This window comes from Oncorhynchus clarkii, unplaced genomic scaffold (assembly GCF_045791955.1).
Source record: "Oncorhynchus clarkii lewisi isolate Uvic-CL-2024 unplaced genomic scaffold, UVic_Ocla_1.0 unplaced_contig_13538_pilon_pilon, whole genome shotgun sequence".
Taxonomy (NCBI): domain Eukaryota; kingdom Metazoa; phylum Chordata; class Actinopteri; order Salmoniformes; family Salmonidae; genus Oncorhynchus; species Oncorhynchus clarkii.
Window position 1 is genome coordinate 12,317 of NW_027258438.1, and position 20,285 is coordinate 32,601.

General features: G+C 48.1%; 1 protein-coding gene across 1 annotated transcript in view; it reads right to left on the reverse strand.

Moving 5' to 3' along the window:
• The window catches only part of LOC139396939 (piccolo presynaptic cytomatrix protein a), a gene marked incomplete at its 3' end in the record, with an annotated part of 62,959 nt that overhangs the window by 11,979 nt on the left and 30,695 nt on the right, over positions 1-20,285 (reverse strand). Inside the window, exons 5-12 of the mRNA XM_071143870.1 lie at positions 15,969-20,139; positions 14,004-15,568; positions 8,923-11,047; positions 7,284-7,352; positions 6,454-6,542; positions 6,122-6,197; positions 5,370-5,495; positions 1,059-1,167 (exon numbers count right to left, since the gene is read on the reverse strand). Of these exons, the coding sequence (XP_070999971.1) occupies positions 1,059-1,167; positions 5,370-5,495; positions 6,122-6,197; positions 6,454-6,542; positions 7,284-7,352; positions 8,923-11,047; positions 14,004-15,568; positions 15,969-20,139 (8,330 nt within the window). The remainder of the gene's footprint in view (positions 1-1,058; positions 1,168-5,369; positions 5,496-6,121; positions 6,198-6,453; positions 6,543-7,283; positions 7,353-8,922; positions 11,048-14,003; positions 15,569-15,968; positions 20,140-20,285) is intronic.

The following is a 20,285-nucleotide window of genomic DNA, read 5'->3' on the forward strand; positions in this document are numbered from 1 at the left end:
GAGAGAGGAAGGTAGCTGGACAGAGAGAAACTGAGAAGGAGAGGGAGATATATATAGAGAGAAAGAGTGACAGGAACAGAGAGAGAGAGGAAGCCTAAGACCAATAAGAAAGGGAGAGACAGTCAGAGAGAAAGTGGGACGGAGAGGGAGAGACAGTCACAGAGAGAAGAAAGTGGGACGGAGAGGGAGAGACAGTCACAGAGAGAAGAAAGTGGGACGGAGAGGGAGAGACAGTCACAGAGAGAAGAAAGTGGGACGGAGAGGGAGAGACAGTCACAGAGAGAAGAAAGTGGGACGGAGAGGGAGAGACAGTCACAGAGAGAAGAAAGTGGGACGGAGAGGGAGAGACAGTCACGGAGAGGGAGAGACAGTCACAGAGAAAAGAAAGTGGGACGGAGAGGGAGAGACAGTCACAGAGAGAAGAAAGTGGGACGGAGAGGGAGAGACAATCACAGAGAGAAGAAAGTGGGACGGAGAGGGAGAGACAGTCACAGAGAGAAGAAAGTGGGAAGGAGAGGGAGAGACAGTCACAGAGAGAAGAAAGTGGGACGGAGAGGGAGAGACAGTCACAGAGAGAAGAAAGTGGGACGGAGAGGGAGAGACAGTCACAGAGAGAAGAAAGTGGGACGGAGAGGGAGAAACAGTCACAGAGAGAAGAAAGTGGGACGGAGAGGGAGAGACAGTCACAGAGAGAGGAAAGTGGGACGGAGAGGGAGAGACAATCACAGAGAGAAGAAAGTGGGACGAGAGGGAGAGACAGTCACAGAGAGAAGAAAGTGGTACGGAGAGGGAGAGACAATCACAGAGAGAAGAAAGTGGGACGGAGAGGGAGAGACAGTCACAGAGAGAATAAAGTGGGATGGAGAGGGAGAGAGAGTCACAGAGAGAAGAAAGTGGGACGGAGAGGGAGAGACAGTCACAGAGAGAAGAAAGTGGGACGGAGAGGGAGAGACAGTCACAGAGAGAAGAAAGTGGGACGGAGAGGGAGAGACAGTCACAGAGAGAAGAAAGTGGGACGAGAGGGAGAGACAGTCACAGAGAGAAGAAAATATGCTCACAGTCTCACGCAGAGTTCTGCCTCGCCACACTGCTGTACCACAAGCCCCTGCACTTCCTCATAGGTCATCCCCGTCAGAGGAAGCTCGTTCCACTCCAGCACCTGCATTCCTATATTCACACACACACACACACACACACACGCATGCACGCACACACGTACACAAACATAGTTAGTTTACCATATAAAATGTATCACACCTAATTCTCACATTCGAAAACTGAAACCAATTAGCTAAGTGTAAAGTGTATCACCTCACACACATACAGAAACACACCACACCATCATCAACAACACACAGTACCATTGAGTCCTGTTTTAACACCACAACACACTGCTGTGCAGCCTCCTATAAACTCGAACTCTTTCTCCAACAACCCCATGCTTCGAAGAAAGTTAAACCACATGACCACAGGGTCAGTAGCAGGGTTTGGATCAATTCCATTTCAATTCAGTCAGTACATGAGATCACATTCAAATTCTACAATTGAAAAGTGTTGCTTTGTCAAGTCTTGTACGGAAGTTTTGATTCACTTCCTGAATTGAAATGTAATTGACCCTGGTCAGTAGAGGTCAGATCAGGCCAAAGCACCACAAACTCACACACGCACACACAGGGCGGGCACACACACACACACACACACACACACACACACACACACACACACACACACACACACACACACACACACACACACACACACAGGCACACACACACACACACACACACACACACACACGGCACACACACACAGGCACACACACACACATGGCACACACACATGGCACACAAACAGACCAGTCCTACAGCACTGCAAAAGCACACACACTCCGTGCTGTCCAGCAGCACTCACACAGGTGAAAGCGAGTCTTGACGTAGGCAGCTAGACTCCGACTGCGCCGGAGCTCCTGAGCTGTGTTACCCACACAGAGTTTCACACTAGTTACTCAGTGACACAGTATGGCAGTATGACTCATCACACACACTCGGTCTGAGCCTTCTCACCTGCTAGAATTGACACAATTCTGTATTCACACCGCTCACTGTGAGAAACCATGTTCCAAAGTTTCAGCGGAAGTGTCACCTTACACAGAGACACTTTGTTTGGCACGGACACAGTCATAGCTGCAGCTCTCCATGGTAAAGTTTTCACTGGCAAAACGATGAGCTCTGCTAGAGTGAAAGGTAACAGTGTCACTAGGCTACTACCCATCTCCTTCAGGCCTGGATGTTTTAGTCATCGGATAATAAATACTACTGGTGAATGCAACTTCCTGGGATCATCCTAAATGTGTGTGTTAATGAGTGCATGCAGGTATGTGGAGTAAGAAGAACATGCATTTGATTTGAATGAGGATTGATGATCTGCACTGTTTGGAGATGGACACTTATCTGGGCCGTGTTCAGTAGGGAAAACATTTTGAAACAGAGAGGTACTGGATCTGAATTTGTACAATAAGAAGAACACAGGTGTTCATTTTCAGTTGCAAAACGTTTTGCTATGGTATGCCCGAATGAACACAACCCAGGCATTGACTGTATGCAGAAGAGATTGACGATGGTGCCTCCATAGCTGACCTACTAGACGAGTGCAGAGGTGAGATCCAACCTGTCACAGCATTGATAAATACACACCGGTCCAGACCAACCTGTAGTTAAAGATCATTCTGATACAGCTGACACAGAGGAACAGCTGTTATTCAAAATGTTATTTAACCTTTATTTAACGAGGCAAGTCAGTTAAGAACAAATTCGTATTTACAATTCAAGCCCATGATAAATCAGAGAGAGAGGGAGGAAGGGAGGGAGGGAGGGAGGACAAAGTTAAATTGATGGAGGAGAGATTGGTCAGGTGCAGGGACAGAGAGAAAGCAAGAGGGAGGGAGGGAGAGTGAAGGAGGGAAAGATGAAGAAAATGGGGAGAGAGGGCACACACCGAATGCATGCATGCACACACAATAGCACAGACACATACACACAGTGTGACAGATGGATGGCCCTAGCTCCCACCAGGTGGCTCTGAGCTGTATCTCTTCCCTCTTCTCTTTACAGTCCTCCGACCCACCTCTCATACATCAGGCCCCAGACAGCCCCTACAAAGGCAGGGGCCACAGCCGTGCTAATTCACAACCGTCCAGCATGGACCCTGTACAACCCCCAGACTGAGACAGAGAGAATGAGAGAGAGACCAGAGAGCGAAAGAGAGTGAGAAAGAGAGAGACCAGAGAGAGAGATATCAGAGAGAGACCAGAGGGACAGAAAGAGAGAGACCAGAGAGAGAGAGACCAGAGAGAGACCAGAGGGACAGAAAGAGAGAGACCAGAGAGAGACCAGAAGGAGACCAGAGGGACAGAAAGAGAGAGACCAGAGAGAGACCAGGGGGACAGAAAGAGAGAGACCAGAGAGACAGAAAGAGAGAGACCAGAGAGAGACCAGAGAGAGAGAGACCAGAGAGAGAGAGACCAGAGAGAGACCAGAGGGACAGAAAGAGAGAGACCAGAGAGACCAGAGAGAGATCAGAGGGACAGAAAGAGAGAGACCAGAGAGAGAGAGAGACCAGAGAGAGACCAGAGGGACAGAAAGAGAGAGACCAGGGAGAGAGAGAGAGAGACCAGAGAGAGACCAGAGAGACAGAAAGAGAGAGACCAGAGAGAGAGAGAGACCAGAGAGAGACCTTAGGGACAGAAAGAGAGAGACCAGAGAGAGACCAGAGGGACAGAAAGAGAGAGACCAGAGAGAGAGAGGCCAGAGAGAGACCAGAGGGACGGAAAGAGAGAGACCAGAGAGACCAGAGAGAGACGAGAGGGACAGAAAGAGAGAGACCAGAGAGAGACCAGAGAGAGACAAAGAGAGAGAAAGAGAGAGACCAGAGAGAGAGAGACCAGAGAGAGACCAGAGGGACAGAAAGAGAGATACCAGAGAGAGACCAGAGGGACAGAAAGAGAGCGACCAGAGAGAGAGACCAGAGAGAGACCAGAGGGACAGAAAGAGAGAGACCAGAGAGAGACCAGAAGGAGACCAGAGGGACAGAAAGAGAGAGACCAGAGAGAGACCAGGGGGACAGAAAGAGAGAGACCAGAGAGACAGAAAGAGAGAGACCAGAGAGAGACCAGAGAGAGACCAGAGGGACAGAAAGAGAGAGACCAGAGAGAGACCAGAGAGACAGAAAGAGAGAGACCAGAGAGACAGAAAGAGAGAGAGACCAGATAGAGACCAGAGAGACAGAAAGAGAGAGTGAGATAGAGAAAGATACACAGCACCACACCGTGCTGTCTCCCTCCAGTCAAATCAATAAGTCTCATGAAAGTAATTTCTGTTAATAGGACACAGCCATCCATCTTCAGGTAGTGTTGTATTGACAACTGGCCAGGAGTGAGACTGTCGAGGGATAAATGGACAATGCTTACTGCTTGTTGTGCCTAAGGCCCCTTAGTTTGGATTCAGATCTATACAACTCTGGGCCATAGCGCTACCACTGAGTTTTAGCACATTCCCAGAGATGTAGTAATGAAATAATATGGGTAAACCCTGAACGAAGGTCAAGATGACAGGAGTAAAGTAACAGAAACTCTAATGTGAGTATTGCTAAGCTGGAGTAATAGTTGATAACTTACAAAGCCATTCTGAAACTTAAAATGCATTTTGAGCTTTGATTGAAGAAAACCTGTGATATCATTACATTCAGAATTCTGAAAGCGCTTGGGTGAAATATCTCAAACCCTTCGTTCTCTAAAGCTCCCCCCTCATGGACTATTGCCTGGAGGTGACAAAACAAAATGCTAATGAACTTCTATTTTTGTCGTCTCCGTGTCGTTCCCTCTCAGTCCTCACATCTCACTCAAGTCAGATTCCTCTCAAACCATCTGTCAGTGAGCCACTGCTGCATTCATACACACACACTAAGGATAGAAAATGACAGGAGAGAAAGGTAAACAGAGAGAGATATGGATGGATAAACAAACGGATTTAAGGAAACAGACAGATGGAGAAAGACAGACGAGTCCTTCTTCTGATAAGAATCACTCATGTCCAGGCTTGGACTTGATTCTTGAACTGATTGATTCTTGAAGGGAGAAGTACATTTCACATGTAGAAATGTCTCTCTCAAATGTTTTTTTGAGCAACATAAGCGCTTGACTGATATACCCATTTTGCACCATTTCATTTTCATTATGGCCACGCAGAAAATGAAAACAAGCATTTCTTATTGGACGAGTTCAGGTAGTCCCTTCCTGGTTCAGTCAGTTTGGTGCCTAATGAATACGACCCAGGAGTGCAGTATATATCCCAAGATTTGTGAAGTTAACTTACCCTCTAGTATCTTCCCAGTCTGTTGGGCAACTCCTCCAGGTAAGACTTTAGCTACGTAGGCTCCGATGTGTCCGTTGGTCCCTGGAACCTCTTTACCTCCCACCACTCTGATACCCAATCCATTCCCTGGAAATGAAGAGGTAGAAACCCCCAAATGAGTGAGAAGCATGAACACACACAACTATACCCATGCACGTACAGTGGTCAGACACCCATTAAGAGTATGCATGCACAGGAATATGTATCCAGTGTAGAATGTAGACACACACATTTATGTGCACGCACGCACACACACACACACACACACACACACACACACACACACACACACACACACACACACACACACACACACACACACACACACACACACACACACACACACACGCAGACACACAGTCGTTTAGAGATCAGTCATTTAAGCTAAAGAGTAAATACATGCTTATCACACTGACACAGTCACCCAAATCCCACAGACAAATGGTTCATTTTAGCACTTCTCCACATTAACAAGCACCTTCTTTGTGGCCTGCTGACTAATTGCAAAAAGCTAATCCTGTGTGTCAATGATACGCCATTTTGAGCCAGGATGGATGACTGATGAGAATGGAAATGTGCCAAATCAACAGAGGAGCCACGAAATGTCTACCCCATTTTGGGTCAAGACCAACATTAAGACCTGTCACTGCGTGAAGACAGCTGTGTTTATGACAGATTGTGTCCATGTGCAAGGTAAACTGTGTTTCCCTTACCTGACACGCTGCGGTCCTTGGGATCCCTCTGCAGTTTGACTCTGGTGTGAGGAAAGGGGTAGTAAACACCCTTCCCCTGAGAGACACATACAGGAAACTACATAAGTGTTTTATAGGCTATTACACCTCAACAGATAGCTGCAGCTACTGATACAAATGCATGCTTGAAAATGTCTCCACAATTATGTAGTCATGAATATATATGTAATTAGTTTGGGTTATTTATGTAAGAAAGAATAAACAGTAAAGCTTTGTTTTAAACGTCTGTGTTCATATGGGCATTTCTCTACTTTATGACTTGTGCCGTGTGTGGGTTGGTGCTTGGGTGTCACCTGTCTCCTGTCCGGCCCTTGTCCGTTCTCTGGTCGTCCCTCGCGGGGTTTGTCAAACCAGTCCGTTTCCTCTCGCCGTAGGTGGTAGGCTTCAGAGACAAATAGGCCATGATCATTAACCCTGTCAATCAGTCCCTTCTAACCTATCAGTGGGGACAAGCTTTCTGATTGGTTGGAAGAGGATTGCATGCTGGAGAGGGGACGGGCAGTTGAAACAGGAAGGAAGAGAAAGAGGCCTCCAAGAAAGGTACAAATTTAGGGAATTTCAAGATATAAATGACAAGCAGCTAAATGATAATACTATTCTGATGAAATATTTAACGCCAGGGATAACTTTAACTTATCTTATGGTAGATGTAATTTATTGCCATTAATGTTTGGCATGTTTTTCACACTATCATGCCAACCTGACCAATGCTCTTTTTAGTTAATATGGCACAGTATAGGGTTAGTCCGTTTTCTTTCCATAGTTTATAACAACTGGCACCAGTTACTGTACAGTATGTAACCATGGTAACAGTCTGACTTTTAGACTGGTGTAGCTCACTTTTAGAGTGCTGGTAAATGTGAAAATAAATGTACGGTCCTGTATCTTTCGATCAGCATTGATAAACTGCAGGTTTGAATTTCCGATTGGTGTAAAGAAACCTCCCTGACTCATCAATAAGGAACAAACGGTACACAGACGCCAGCTAACATCTACCAACATTGAGTCATATTGGAAATACATGTTGACGTCTGGAATGGTTAAGATGTTGGCTTATGGATGATTGACAGGTAGGGGGCAGGGCGGGGCAGGATAATGGAACACCCTAGAACTAATACTATACCGTTTGGGATATTCTCATGTGATTGTCGGGGATCATCTCTGTTCAGTGCCAGCATGGAGTCACTTAGGGCTGTAACCAAGGGAAATTGATAAACATGGAGTTTTCTGCCCTATATGACATCATGTAGGTCAAAGGGTCAAGTTCTACACACTTATTATGGGATAGGGATATTGGAACTTGGGGGTTTATTTCCTGTCATGACAAGACCTATTGGCACAGCGGTAGATGTTTTTGTTCATATGCATATGAAATCAATTAAACAGTGTTATGAAGGGAATTGTTTTAAAGTAGACATGGTTGTCAGCAGAATAGAGATGGAGACATAACAGAGAGAGAAAAGAGAAAACTGTAATGCCTACATTTTGTTAGAGCATGCGTAAAAAACCCGAATAAAGAGTGACATCACAGAATCAGGAAGAGCTTTGTTCATGCTACATCAAACATTATATTCCCCATGCAAACGTGTACAACAAAGGTATGACACCCATGCACGTATTCAGACAAACACATGCAAATGAAATGTATTTATTATAGATTAACAGAACATGCATTAACATAACATGCATTGGAAAACCCTTAGAGGTGGACATGCAAGAAAGTGAGAAAGAATTCTAGAAAAGAGAGAAAGGATCCTTCCCATATCATCTAGAAATTGTCAAGTGTATTTCATCCAAATAAGAAATACTGCACTGACGCAATGATAATACTGTATGTACCTAACTACCACAACAAAATACATTTAAACCTTCCAATAGATCTGTAATAGGCCTGTCATAGTCTAAATAGATCATGTATCGTAACATAACGTGTAGTGTTCACACAGATACACATTCCTATGATGTATCATATTTTGTCCTCACCTGAACTACTGAATTTGAAATAAGCATCAAATATCTGAAGGACAAAGCAATAAACACATTCCATAACATTTTCTAGCCAGAGGCACTTTTTCAATTGATCACTTCAGAGAAAGCGAGGCTCTTTTCCCATTTCCCTGCACAATCTGACCTGAGCTTTCACGTAGAGGGATTATTCTACTCCCAACACCTGGGAATTAGATAAACAAGCAAGTTGTGAAATACTACGGAAGTCCTCTAGGACTTAAAGTACAAAACCATATTTTCAAGTATGTCAGTTATAGAGCAGAAATGACAACATTTAGCAAACAAAACTGCTGATCAGTTTCAGAGACAGAATGCTATTGGAGGAAGGATACCTTCTGCATATCTATAAGTGATAGAATATTTTAGAGTAACATTCATAGAGATTAAATAGGAAAATATATATAATGATTCCAACGAAGACACAATCGCATGCATTTAGAGATCAGAAGATACCCAAATGAGGGATTAAACACCAAAGGACATCAACATAGACACATACAAAATACAGTAATTACATTCAGTAAAGTCAACTTGTCCATCAAATCAAAGGAAGAGGGAATGAATACATTCAGAAAAGACAATAGATGAAGAAACCAGTAAAGACACAGATAAGACATAAAGAAAGTCAAAGGTCATGGGTGGTGCAGGTGGGTGGTTCATTGGGTGGCATATTGGATAGTATATTGGGTGCATACAAGCAGAGTCAGTTTGAAATTGAAAGAAAACAGTTCTGAATTGATGCCATTGTTGTTTACCTTCGCCGTCCGACATGGTGCCCTGGAGGTCGTCCATCAAGACGTAGCCCCGACCCCTCGTTGGCTCTTCCCTCAGGTGCTGCTGCTGCTGGGAGTCCTGCAGGGAGAGGCACGAACCAAACTGGTCCCGTGAGTCGGCCGAGATGGGCGGCAGGGGCCCCGCCGACGCCCGCGCCATGCCCATAGGCTGGCCCACAGGACTCAACGGGCTCTCCTCCTCAGAGTTCTGCGCCAAGATGGGGATGCGCCCCCGGCCGCCCTGCACGATGGGCAGGCTGGTGGGCTTGGCACGCCCTGATGGCATCTGGTAGCTGTCTGAGGCCGCCTCGCCGTCCCCCTTGAGCCTCAAAGAGGAACTGGATGGGTCCCGTTTGAGTGAGAGATCCAGGCCATAGACGGAGTTGGGCCTAGAAGAGGGCCGTGACCGGCTGCCACTGGGGTAGGAAGTCGAGTCCAAGGCCAGGCTCTGGCCGAAGTTGAGCGAGCCAGCCAGGTTGGCACCCAACGTGGAGCCCAGGTACTTCTGCTGCTCTGCAATGTTCTTGCGTAGTCCAAAGGTGATCTCGTCCTGAAGGAGCCGGCTGGATCTGGGAGAGGCGCTAACGTTACTGGACCCTAAATAGCTGGTATAGTCTGTCTCCAGACTCCTGCCGTCTTGCATCGAGGAGTACTTGGAGACTTTGGGGTCGGTCAGCGGGGCTTTGTGCTTCTGGTACAGCATGGATGCCGGGAGCTGCTTGGCTGCCTGCTTCTCTAGGGTCAGCCGGCTGATGCTGTATTTCTCCGTCTTGGGGTAGTGTCTTTGGGAGTAACTCTGGGAGGAGGAGACACCCGAGCTGGGGGTGCCGTAGTAGTTGTGGGAGAGACCCGTCAGCGGGTCCAGGCTCTCTGTTCCCCCTGTGCTCCTCCGGAACTCCTGCTTCAGCTGCTGCTTGAGGAGCTTCAGCTCGTAGGGGTCGTCCATGGAGTCCTCATCGTCTGGGGTCTTTCCATACCCGGAGTGGAGCCTGGAGCTGGAGCCCAGGTAGTCGGTGGAGGTCAAGTCGGCTGCACTTCTTCGCAACAGCCTTTCTGCCTTAGCCAGCTCCTTCTCGGCCTGGGCGTAGCTGGATGAAGCCAGACTCGTGGAGCTCTTGGCCAGCTCTGCCGCATCTTCTAGGAGGACGTAGCTTCGTGGAGTGTGGTGGTGGTGCTCCACGTCTCCATAGAAGGAGTCGGCCGACACGTTGGACATGGGGCTGCCAGCCATACTGCCCCCCACCTCCAGGGCCCGGAGGTCCAAGTGGTTACCGTACTTGTCGTACCTGACCCCTCCCATGTAGGCAGAGGACACGGGGTCGGGCTGTCGGCTGATGATTTCGTACTTTGACGACGCGTCCAACTCTTGGATCAGGGCCGCCTGCCTGGCTGCCTTCTGCTGGAGAAGGAGCATCTGGTGGTAGCTCTGCTGCTGGGAGCTAGACAGGGATGGGACTGAGGAATAGATGGACTGAGACTGGTAGGACTGGGGAGACTGGTAGAGTGACTGCTGCTGGTACAGCGTCTGGCTCAGTGGGTACTGGTACTGGGAGTACGTGCCGTACTGGGCCTCGTGTGTGGTCTGTGGTGGCACAAAATCATCCAGCTCTGACTGGGGTGCCGTCCTGGGGCGCTCCAGCCCGTGACTTCCCATCTCATCATCTTCTCCACTGCCACGGCCGCTCCGTGTCTCCCGGATGTTGCTGACCTCGCTGTCTGACATGTAGTCACGATCCTCGGCCACGCTCTGCAGGTAGGCCCGCTCCCTCTTCTCCCTCTCCTTGAGGAGGGCGTCTTTCCTGCGGTTGATGCCCATCTCCAGGTAGCGTAGCTTGGCGTCAATCTCCTTCTCTTCTTCGTCCAGCTCCGCCTGCTTGTGGCGGAGCTTGGACGACTCACGCTCCACCATGTCCAGCTCTCGGTCGATATCCTGCAGGATCTTGGCCCTCGCCATGTTGGTGTTGCGGCACATGCGACGGCGGGCCGAACCAGTGCTGTAGGCCGTCTGGCCGGCGGCTGTTGCCTCTTCTTCCGAGGGCGGGTTGGGCAGGGTCCTCTTCACCTTCTTGCCGGTGCCAGTTGGGGTGCTGCCCGACGAGCTTTTGCCCTGGAGGAGAAAACCAAAACAAACAAATAGTTATAAAAATGAGAATAAATTGCTTATTTAATTATTTATACTCAAACGTCACATTGTGATTTCACACTGAATGGGTACAGCATCTGAATGATGACTTTCTCCAAACCTTTACTACATGTACTAAATTAACTGGAAAGAAGTGTTAAATCTTTCATGATTTCAATTATCTGATTAAATTAATGGATGACTAAAATAGAAGAGGATCTCTATCCCGGTGTCTCTGTGTCCTGATTACAATCAGGCACGAACAAGAATCTGGTGTGCTCAGGGTGAGGGAAAGCTTATTGAGAAACACAGCATATTGACTGCTGGTGAGTTTCACAGGAAGATACTGTATGTGCTCCTGGCCATAAATGTTACTCACTACCTTAAGAGCAGCCTCAAAATATGTAATTTATTCACATTAAACGCCTATGGATCTGTGGCATATCATTACTTTCCTTCAAGCTCAGCTGTTTATCCACCCCTTGTATGTACAGTATGAGGAGCTCAGTGGTGTATCACTCAGGCAGAAAACTGATTTATATACCCCGGGAGAGGGCCAGAGGTAAAATGAGAGGCTTGATTAAGTATGTATAATGCTTGGCTGGTATACCATTCAGTGCCTTCGGAAAGTATTCAGACCTTTCAACTTTTTCCACATTTTGTTATGTTACAGCCTTATTCTGAAATGGATTAAATAAATAAAATCCTCAGCAATCTACACAATATAGATATAAAACATATATACAGTACCAGGCAAACGTTTGGACACACCTATTCATTCAAGGGTTTTTCTTTATTTTTACTATTTTTTACATTGTAGAATAATAGTGGAGACATCAAAACTATGAAATAACACATATGGACTCATGTAGTAAACCAAAAAGTGTTAAACAAATCTAAATATATATTATATTTGAGATTCTTCAAAATAGCCACCTTTTGCCTTGATGACAGCTTCCTAGAGCTGGTAGCCCGGCCAATCTGAGTAATCGGGGGAGAAGGGAGGTGACCAAGAACAGGATGGTCACTCTGACAGAGCTCTAGAGTCCCTCTGTGGAGATAGGAGAACCTTCCAGAAGGTCAACCATCTCTGCAGCACTCCACCAATCAGGCCTTTATGGTAGAGTGGCCAGACGGAAGCAACCCCTCAGTAAAAGGCACATGGCAGTTTGCCAAAAGACACCTAAAGACTCTCAGATTGTGAGAAAAAAGATTTTCTGATCTGATAAAACCAAGATTGAATGCCAAGGGTCACGTTTAGAGGAATCCTGGCACCATCCCTTCGGTGAAACATGGTGGTGGTAGCATCATGTTGTGGGGATGTTTTTCAGCGGCAGGGACTGGGAGACTAGTCAAGATCGAGGCAAAGATGAACAGAGAAAAGTACAGAGAGATCCTTGATGAAAACCTGCTGCAGAGCACTCAGGACCTCAGACTGGGGCATTGGTTCACCTTCCAACAGGACATCGCCCCTAAGCACACAGCCAATACAACGCAGGAGTGGCTTTGGGACAAGTCTCTGAATGCCCTTGAGTGGCCCAGCCAGAGCCCAGACCTGATCCCGATTGAACATCTCTGGAGAGACCTGAAAATAGCTGCGCAGCGACACTCCCCATCCAACCTGACAGAGTTTGAGAGGATCTGCAGAGAAGAATTGGATTAACTACCCAAATACAGGTGTGTCAAGCTTGTAGCGTCATACCCAAGAGGACTTGAGGCTGTAATCGCTGCCAAAGGTGCTTCAACAAAGTATTGAGTAAATGGTCTGAATACTTACGGAAATGTGATGTTTCCGTTTTTTATTGTAATACATTTTTATTATAAAAAAAACTGCTTTGTCGTTATGGGGTATTGTGTGTGGATTGATGGGGGATATATTTTTAAAAATCCATTTTAGAATAAGGCTGTTACGTAACAAAATTTGGAAAAAGTCAAGGGGTCTGAATACGTTCCAAAGGCACTGTCTCTGGATACCGCCCAACTCTAGTATTTATAACCTACAGTAAGTATATATCTTAACTTAATCATCTTTCAGTACATTTTGACTATGTCTGCAACCGGTCCCATGGAAACAAGTTGAATGACATTTTTTTTATATGAACACACTTCATGGTGTTTATGAAATTCAAATGTTCTGTTTTAATACAACTAGTAGATACTAAAGGAATAGCTGTAACCTTTGGACCAAGTAATTTGCAGTACCTCAAATATACCCTGATCTAGTTAGTTTGGTTGGAAAGAAAGAATGTGGGATATCTACCAAGGATGCTACCAGTCCCAAATCACATTGAAGAGGCACTGTGCAATGACTTAATGTATGAAATATGAAAAATGGAAACTCTTCTAGAAAATTGCCTCCAGTCTTGCGGGCTTTGCCTTCAAACTAAAATGCCAATATAAATATATCAGCTTTAGTGCAGCAATGCCTTTGAAAGGGCATTCTATGAGAGGCTCATATGAATTTAGACAGCAAACTCGCCAAATGAATAGCAAGCTGGGGGCTACATTAGATGTGTATGAGAGAAACGGAACTGCAATAAGACATCATTTTCAGGGCAATAGTGGAGTAGTGTTATGACAAGAAGTGCAACCTGGAAATACATCCAAATCTGGTTTCAAAACAGAACAGAAATTCATCCAAATCTGGTTTCAAAACAGAAATGCATCCAAATCTGGTTTCAAAACAGAACATTATCCTGGATTATGCTCTACTTTGTTTGTCCAATGTCACAGTATATTATACTTCGAAAAACTCTAACTCTAGTTGTCTTAATATAAAATGACAAAATAAACCCAATTATCTATAAATAATAATATGCAAGAGTTAGCGCCCTTTTGTATCGTTTCTCCCTGGGGTGAGAAAACTGACCTTTATACAAAGTGCGTGCCCATTTGAACAGAACACATCACAATTGCAAACAATGATTAAACCAGAACTCACAGAGGAACCTTCGCCATACTGGAAACTGGATGATGCCCTCTCCTCTCCAGTTGGACTCATGGGCTTGGGGTCGGACATGGATCTCTGCATGGCCTTAGGTCCCTTGGGGCTGCCGGCTGGAGAGACTTTGGTCGGATCAGTACTCCCTCTTATTCTCTGTGGGCTTGTATCACCCAGTGATTTCTCATAGGACACAAACTCAAGGGATTTGCTCGGGGATATGCAGGGGGATATGGGGGAGTAGAGAACATTGGGGGATTTGGGCGGGGCCTGAAGTGAGGAGGGGTCAGCTCTGAGGTGGCCAGACTGTTCTATCTCCAAGGGCGTGGGCCGTCTCTTGTCTTCCCAATGTGGACTTTCCGAGTCGGAGAGCTCCATCCTGGTGTCCATTCTTACATTCCCTGCAGAGTCCGTCTGTATGGAGATCTCAGAGTGAGCCTGAATGGATATATCGGAAGTCTGTCCGCCTCTGTCCCCCCTTGACGTGCGGGGCCTGCTACGTCTGGCCCGAGCAGGCTCCCACTCCTCCTGGTCCTCATCGTCCGTCTGTACGCAGCTGTCTACGCTCTTCTTGGCCGTGCTTCTCTTCTTCCTCCCCGCCGTGTAGGCTTTATCGACAACACTGTCCTCGTCGTCCGTCTGACACCCACTATCCATGATTTTCCGGGCCAGCTCGGTGCCGTCCGGCCCCAGGACGACTGCCTCCTGCTGGCCATGCCCCAGCAACACCTCCCCCGGGTACATCTTCCGGAACTTCTGCTCCTCCAGCTGTGCTCTGAGCTGCTCCTGGAGCCTCTGGATCTGCTCTAGCTGCTGCTGCTGCTGGGCATAGGTTTCCTTTTGCATCATGAGGTGGGCCTGGCGCTCATCCTCCTGCTGGCACAGGATGGCCTGCTTCATGGACTGCAGCTCCTCCAGCTCTTTCTGCACCAGCATCTGTTCCTGCTCACGGAAGCGCTGGATCTCCTGACGCTCCCACTCCAGTTCTTCAGCCAACCGCTGCTGTTTGAACTTCTCCATCTCCAGAATCTCACGCTGCATCTGGTACTGGCCCTCTCCTGGCACACAGGGCGAGGACAGGGCCTCCAGCGAGGCGGCGATAGCCTCCAGGGACGCATCCGTGTACGAGTCCAACCTTTCCAGGGCCAGGGTGACTGTTTTGGTGCTGAGGGCCACGGAGGTGGATATGCCATCTTTAGCAAGCTCCAGGTTGAGGGGGACATCCCCTTGATCTTCTGCAGAGGTGGTGGAGATGAAGCTGTGGGACCGAGTCATGGGCTGGTTCTGGAGAGTGGACAGGGATGGCATGGTGTCGCTGGTGTGCATGCCCGCCGACAGGGAGTTGTAAGTGGTGCCGAATATGGACCCAGGTTGTGTGGTGATGGCGTAGGTGGATGGGATTGGTACTGAGACTGAAGAGTACACCACCCCATTGGATGATCTCAGGACACTGCTCGTTCCAAAGTGTGTCCCAACAGCTCCTTTGACTCTAGCTTGGGAATATGGGGGGATTATCATTCCTGAATATAATCCTGAGCCTTTGGTGGAGAAGTCCAAAGCTACACCTGTTGGGGAAAATAAATCTATTGAGTCCACAACAACAGGTAGCCTTAGTGGTGAAACATCAGACAGAAAGCCATGCTCCATCGAAAGCAATGCTCCATCGAAAGCCATGCTCCATCCAAATAAATAAAAAGCAACAACAAAAATGGAAAAACCTCCAGTCTTGCTAGATCATGGATGATGTGGAGCCAAATCAAACAGCATGCAAGCACATGCTTCGGTGTACCAAAAAAAAAGATCATAAAGGTAGAACGAAAAAATAAGGTCAAACAAAATGTCCATGCAAACAAGAAGTGAACGAAACAACAAAATGCACTAAAATGCCACAGGATCAGCCATGAATAAGCAGAGGCATCTCAAAGTGACATTTCAGCGAGAGGTCGGCGATGTCACTGCACAAACCTGCATCAGATGTCTTGGAGGATGTCAGGTCTACTGCACCCTCTGTGGTGCCATGGAAATTGTAACTGTTCTTGCTCTTATAGAGGAAAAGCCCGGCCTCAGCCAGATTGGTGTCGGACATGGAGGGTTTGATGCCACTGAAGCCCCTCATGTTGTAGGGTGAGCGGTCGTATTGGTAGTGGTCGTCTCGGTAACCGAAGCGGTCTTCGGGCAATGGAGTAGTGGGCTGCTGGGTGGTGCAGCTACCTGTAAATGGCAGCTTGTAGACAACATCACAGCAGACAGCTCTTCTCCCAGCCGTCAGGTCCACGGGTTTCCCATCCTCCTCTGTGATCACAGCCGTGACCACTTCCGCGGAGGAAGCGTCGACCGAAACCACGGTGTTGAAGGGTTTGGCTGTGCTAAGGTCCACCGCACCTGCTACTGTCGGCATCCCGACGCTCAGACCATTAGCCACACACCCTGGGGCAGGGGTAGGGGCGATAGTGACAGGTGGCTGGAATGACCCTAAGCCTGTGCCAGGTCCTAGAGAAAGGTTAATCGGGATCTCAGCATTGTTGCTGGTTGTGGGCTGTGCATCTATGGGCCGATAGATAATCTGACAAACAGGCTCGAAGGCTTTGTTTGTGGTTGTAAGCTGAAGGGGCACAGAAGGGACCTGGGATATGTTGGTATTTTCGTAACTTTGTATGGTGGCAGCACATGTAACTATGGTGATGCTGTCTGTCACTATGGAAACACTGGTCGACTCAGTGCTGAGATTTACCACTGGGGACTGCACTGCGCTTGTCTGACGACCGCTGATGTCTGTGGCCAAGGACTGGCGTCTAACATCTGAAGAAGACAGATCCACCACTTTCATGGCCGATTCTGAATTCACCTTCATGGTACGAAGGTCTACTACCTCCCCTGGCTGGTAGCCCTGGGGACTCTGTGTCTGTTGTGGTTTAGGTTTCTCCAGTGAGATTGGAACACCGTTCGCTCTTGGGGCCGGAGGTGGAGGCGGTGACCTTTCGTGTCGGACAGACACCATGGTTCTTTGAACTTCTGTCGTCACAAACTGAGTGACCTGCCCTAACCTGACCTCTGGGGGTGGAGCGGATGCTGAAATAGCCTCAATGACATGACAGGAACTTGACACAACTTTCTCTGGCCCACATATCTCTTGACTTTCCATGGACTCAGTGATGCGAGTGAATGCCAGGGGCATCCTATTTGTGTGTGGTGGAGGTGGCTGTGGTTGTTTCTGGGGTTGAGGTTGTGGTTGATACTGTGTTTGAGTTTGAGGTGGAGGTTGGGCATGTCTTGAAGGAGATGCTGGACCAGGACTGGATGGGGCCTGGGTGGTGATCCCTTCCACTGGAGAGTTGGGCTGGGATGGCAGAGTTATAACCACATAAGTTTCGTGTCGATTGCCGTATCGCGGAGAAGTGGGGGATGGGTGACCCGAGGAGTGACCCGAGGAATGACCTGAGAAGTGACCTGACCTGCTTTCAGCTGAGGGGCTCAGATTCAGGGCTATATCAGCATGGCCTGTGTGGAGGGCAGTGGGTCTTGGATATTGGACGTGGGCAGGAGAGCCAGGCTGAGAGACAGGTTTTGGAGCAAGGGGTGGTTTGACGTTTTCCCCTGGCCTGTGGCTGTACCCCATTCCAGCAGGGATGGCTGGCTTTGGAGGAACCGGTGGGGGGATATGAGGCTGTCTTACCGACGACCCTTGGGCTGTTGTCATGGCAACATGTTCTGACCTGATTATAGCCTGAGATGGAAGCGGAACAGGGGGTTTCCTGGGGTAAACCGATGGCTTTGGCATGGTGGGAGGGGGCAGTGGAGGGGGTTCAGGAATGTCTGCTTTTTCCTGAGACAGAGCCCTGTGCAGGATGGCTGGTTTGGGGAGCACTGGTGGGGTGGTCGACACTACACTGGGGACAGTGGGGGTGTACTGAGGGACGGTGGGTAAGGGAGACACACTGGCAACAGCAGGGGCTGAGGACTTCATACTAGACAAGTCCATGACATCCTGTTGGGTTATGTCCAGAGGCTGGTCAGCCTGGGAAGTTTCAAATTGGGTCTGTGGTTGGTCTGAAGTTGTTGATGGGGGGACCTTGCAAGCAACTGATTTGGACTCAGTTTCTGCAGCAGCTGTTAAGGGTGCCTGATCAGCTTTAGGAATGTCTGATGAAGTCTTTGGCTTATCTTGACTTTTGTTCTCAGTGGCCTCTTCATCAGCGTCCTCCTCCCCTGAGGAGCACTGTGTAACCCTCAGGTCTGGTATGGGACGCAGAGCCCTTCTGGATTCAGTACCTTCAAACTTACCACCAGGGGCCGCCCCAGATATATCAGGACCCTGCTGTGTCGGGCTAGTCCCAGGAGTCAGAACTTTCTTCATGAGTTCCTCATACGTAGCCTCAGCATCGAGCAGTGGTTTCCCATCCTTGCCTATAGTAACTGTAACACTCGTGGATCTGGTTGGCTCAGTGGGTTGCAATACAATCTCTGGTATGGGTCTATCTGACACGGACTGTGCTTTTTTCAGGTCCTGCTCCAGCTGCATGAATTCTTTCTTCTTCTCCATCATGTCTTCGTAAACCTCATCTGGAGATCTCAGTATTTTGGGCTGAGCTGGCACTGAGATTTTCTCAGGCTCCTGCTGCTGGACTTTCTTTCCATTTCCATCAACAAGAGACTCATAGGCATAATCTTCTATCAGCATCCCACCATAGAGGGACTCTTTCCCCGGAGGGGTGTCCACCTTTTCCTTTGTGGGTGTTTTAGCCTTTAGCATGATATCTTCGTAGGCTTCGTCTGCAGTTTTCAGGGCTCGTTTTTCAGGGCTTTTATTAGCACCTTGATCAGCTGTTGGAGAGTAGAGAGAAACAGATGTAGGAAGTTGGTATACTTTCTGTACTGCTGCAATCTTTGCAGCATTGATCTCAACTCCCTCTGGTTCTGACTCGATGCTGGGAGAGAAATCGGATAAGGATGATCGCCTGAACTCCTCCATCTCTGCCTCTTGCCTCAGCTCTTCTGTTGGGGAGGCATCTTCAATGGGAGAGAGGTTGCTGGGCGGTGTTTTGGGACGCTCCCGCCTCCTCTGAGCTCGGATCTCCTCTTTGTCCTTCTTCGACTTCTTCCCAGAGCCTTTCTGCTTCTCCTGTTCTCTTAACAGCTCCTCCTCCTCTCGTAACTCCTCTTCCTCAGAAGAGTCTTCGATGGTGGGTAGACCTTGGCCTTGTTGTCTATGCTTCGCTTTCCTGTGCTGTTTCCCCTCGCCACTGTGCATGCGGCTGGGACTACTGCTGTCACTGTCCTCATCCAAAGAGGATAGGGATGTAGGCGATGTCCCAGGGGTGAAGCTGGATGCATGCAGGCTGGAGGACCCATCGCCCCTGGAGCGATCATCAGGGGAGTTGCTGAGGCTTTCCATCTCAAGCTCTCCATCATCTGATATGCGCACAGGGGTGGTAGTCGTGTTGAGCTCGATTGTTCTGAATTGGCGTACTGCCACAACTCTATCGGCCGAAGGCTGTTCCCCTTCCTGAGAGTCTGAGACTTTGGGTTTTGATCCCTCTTTCCATGCCTTGTCAGGTTTATCCAGTCCGATTTGCCGCTCATCTTCGTCCTCAGGGGTGATGGTGTTCTTCTTGAGGAGCCGCCTGCCTTTTGCCATTGCGCTTCTCTCCTTCCCCTCCCCTTTCTCCTGCTCCATTCGTTTCCTCTCATGATCTCGGATCTTTCGCCGGATGAGGTTTTCCTCGTCTGACGGCGAAGCATCCTCGTTCTCACTCATCTCCATGATCTGTTTACGAATTAAGTCTTCGTCATCCCCTGACACGGGACTATCTTTCCCTAAGCTCTCACTGCTGTCCTCCAACGAGTCACCCCTGACGTCTGTCGGCACCAGCAGCTTTTTCTTTGCTGAGGCGTCCTTCTTCTCTGAGAGTTCTGGGTCATCCTCTGTGCTGGGAGATTCAGGTGAGAGGGGTAGCACCTCAAGTTTGCGTCTGGTCTTGAGTGAGTCGGTCAGTTTGTCTGAATTATCCTTTGGTTGTGTAGCCTGGGCCTCTAGTATGGGAAGGACAGTGCTCTCCAGCTTGGCAAGGTCTGAGGGGCTGGTGGGACTGCTATCCTTGGCGATGGTGTTTTTTTCTCCAGGGTCTTTCAGCGTTGCCTGTAAATTAAATAATAAAACACAATTAATGTATAATAAATATGTAGATGACAATCATCCATAATTGATCATAAACATAACATATTATTTGGAACATTTAAAATGGATATATGAAGATGTTTTTTTTGTCTGTAGATTATTTTGCA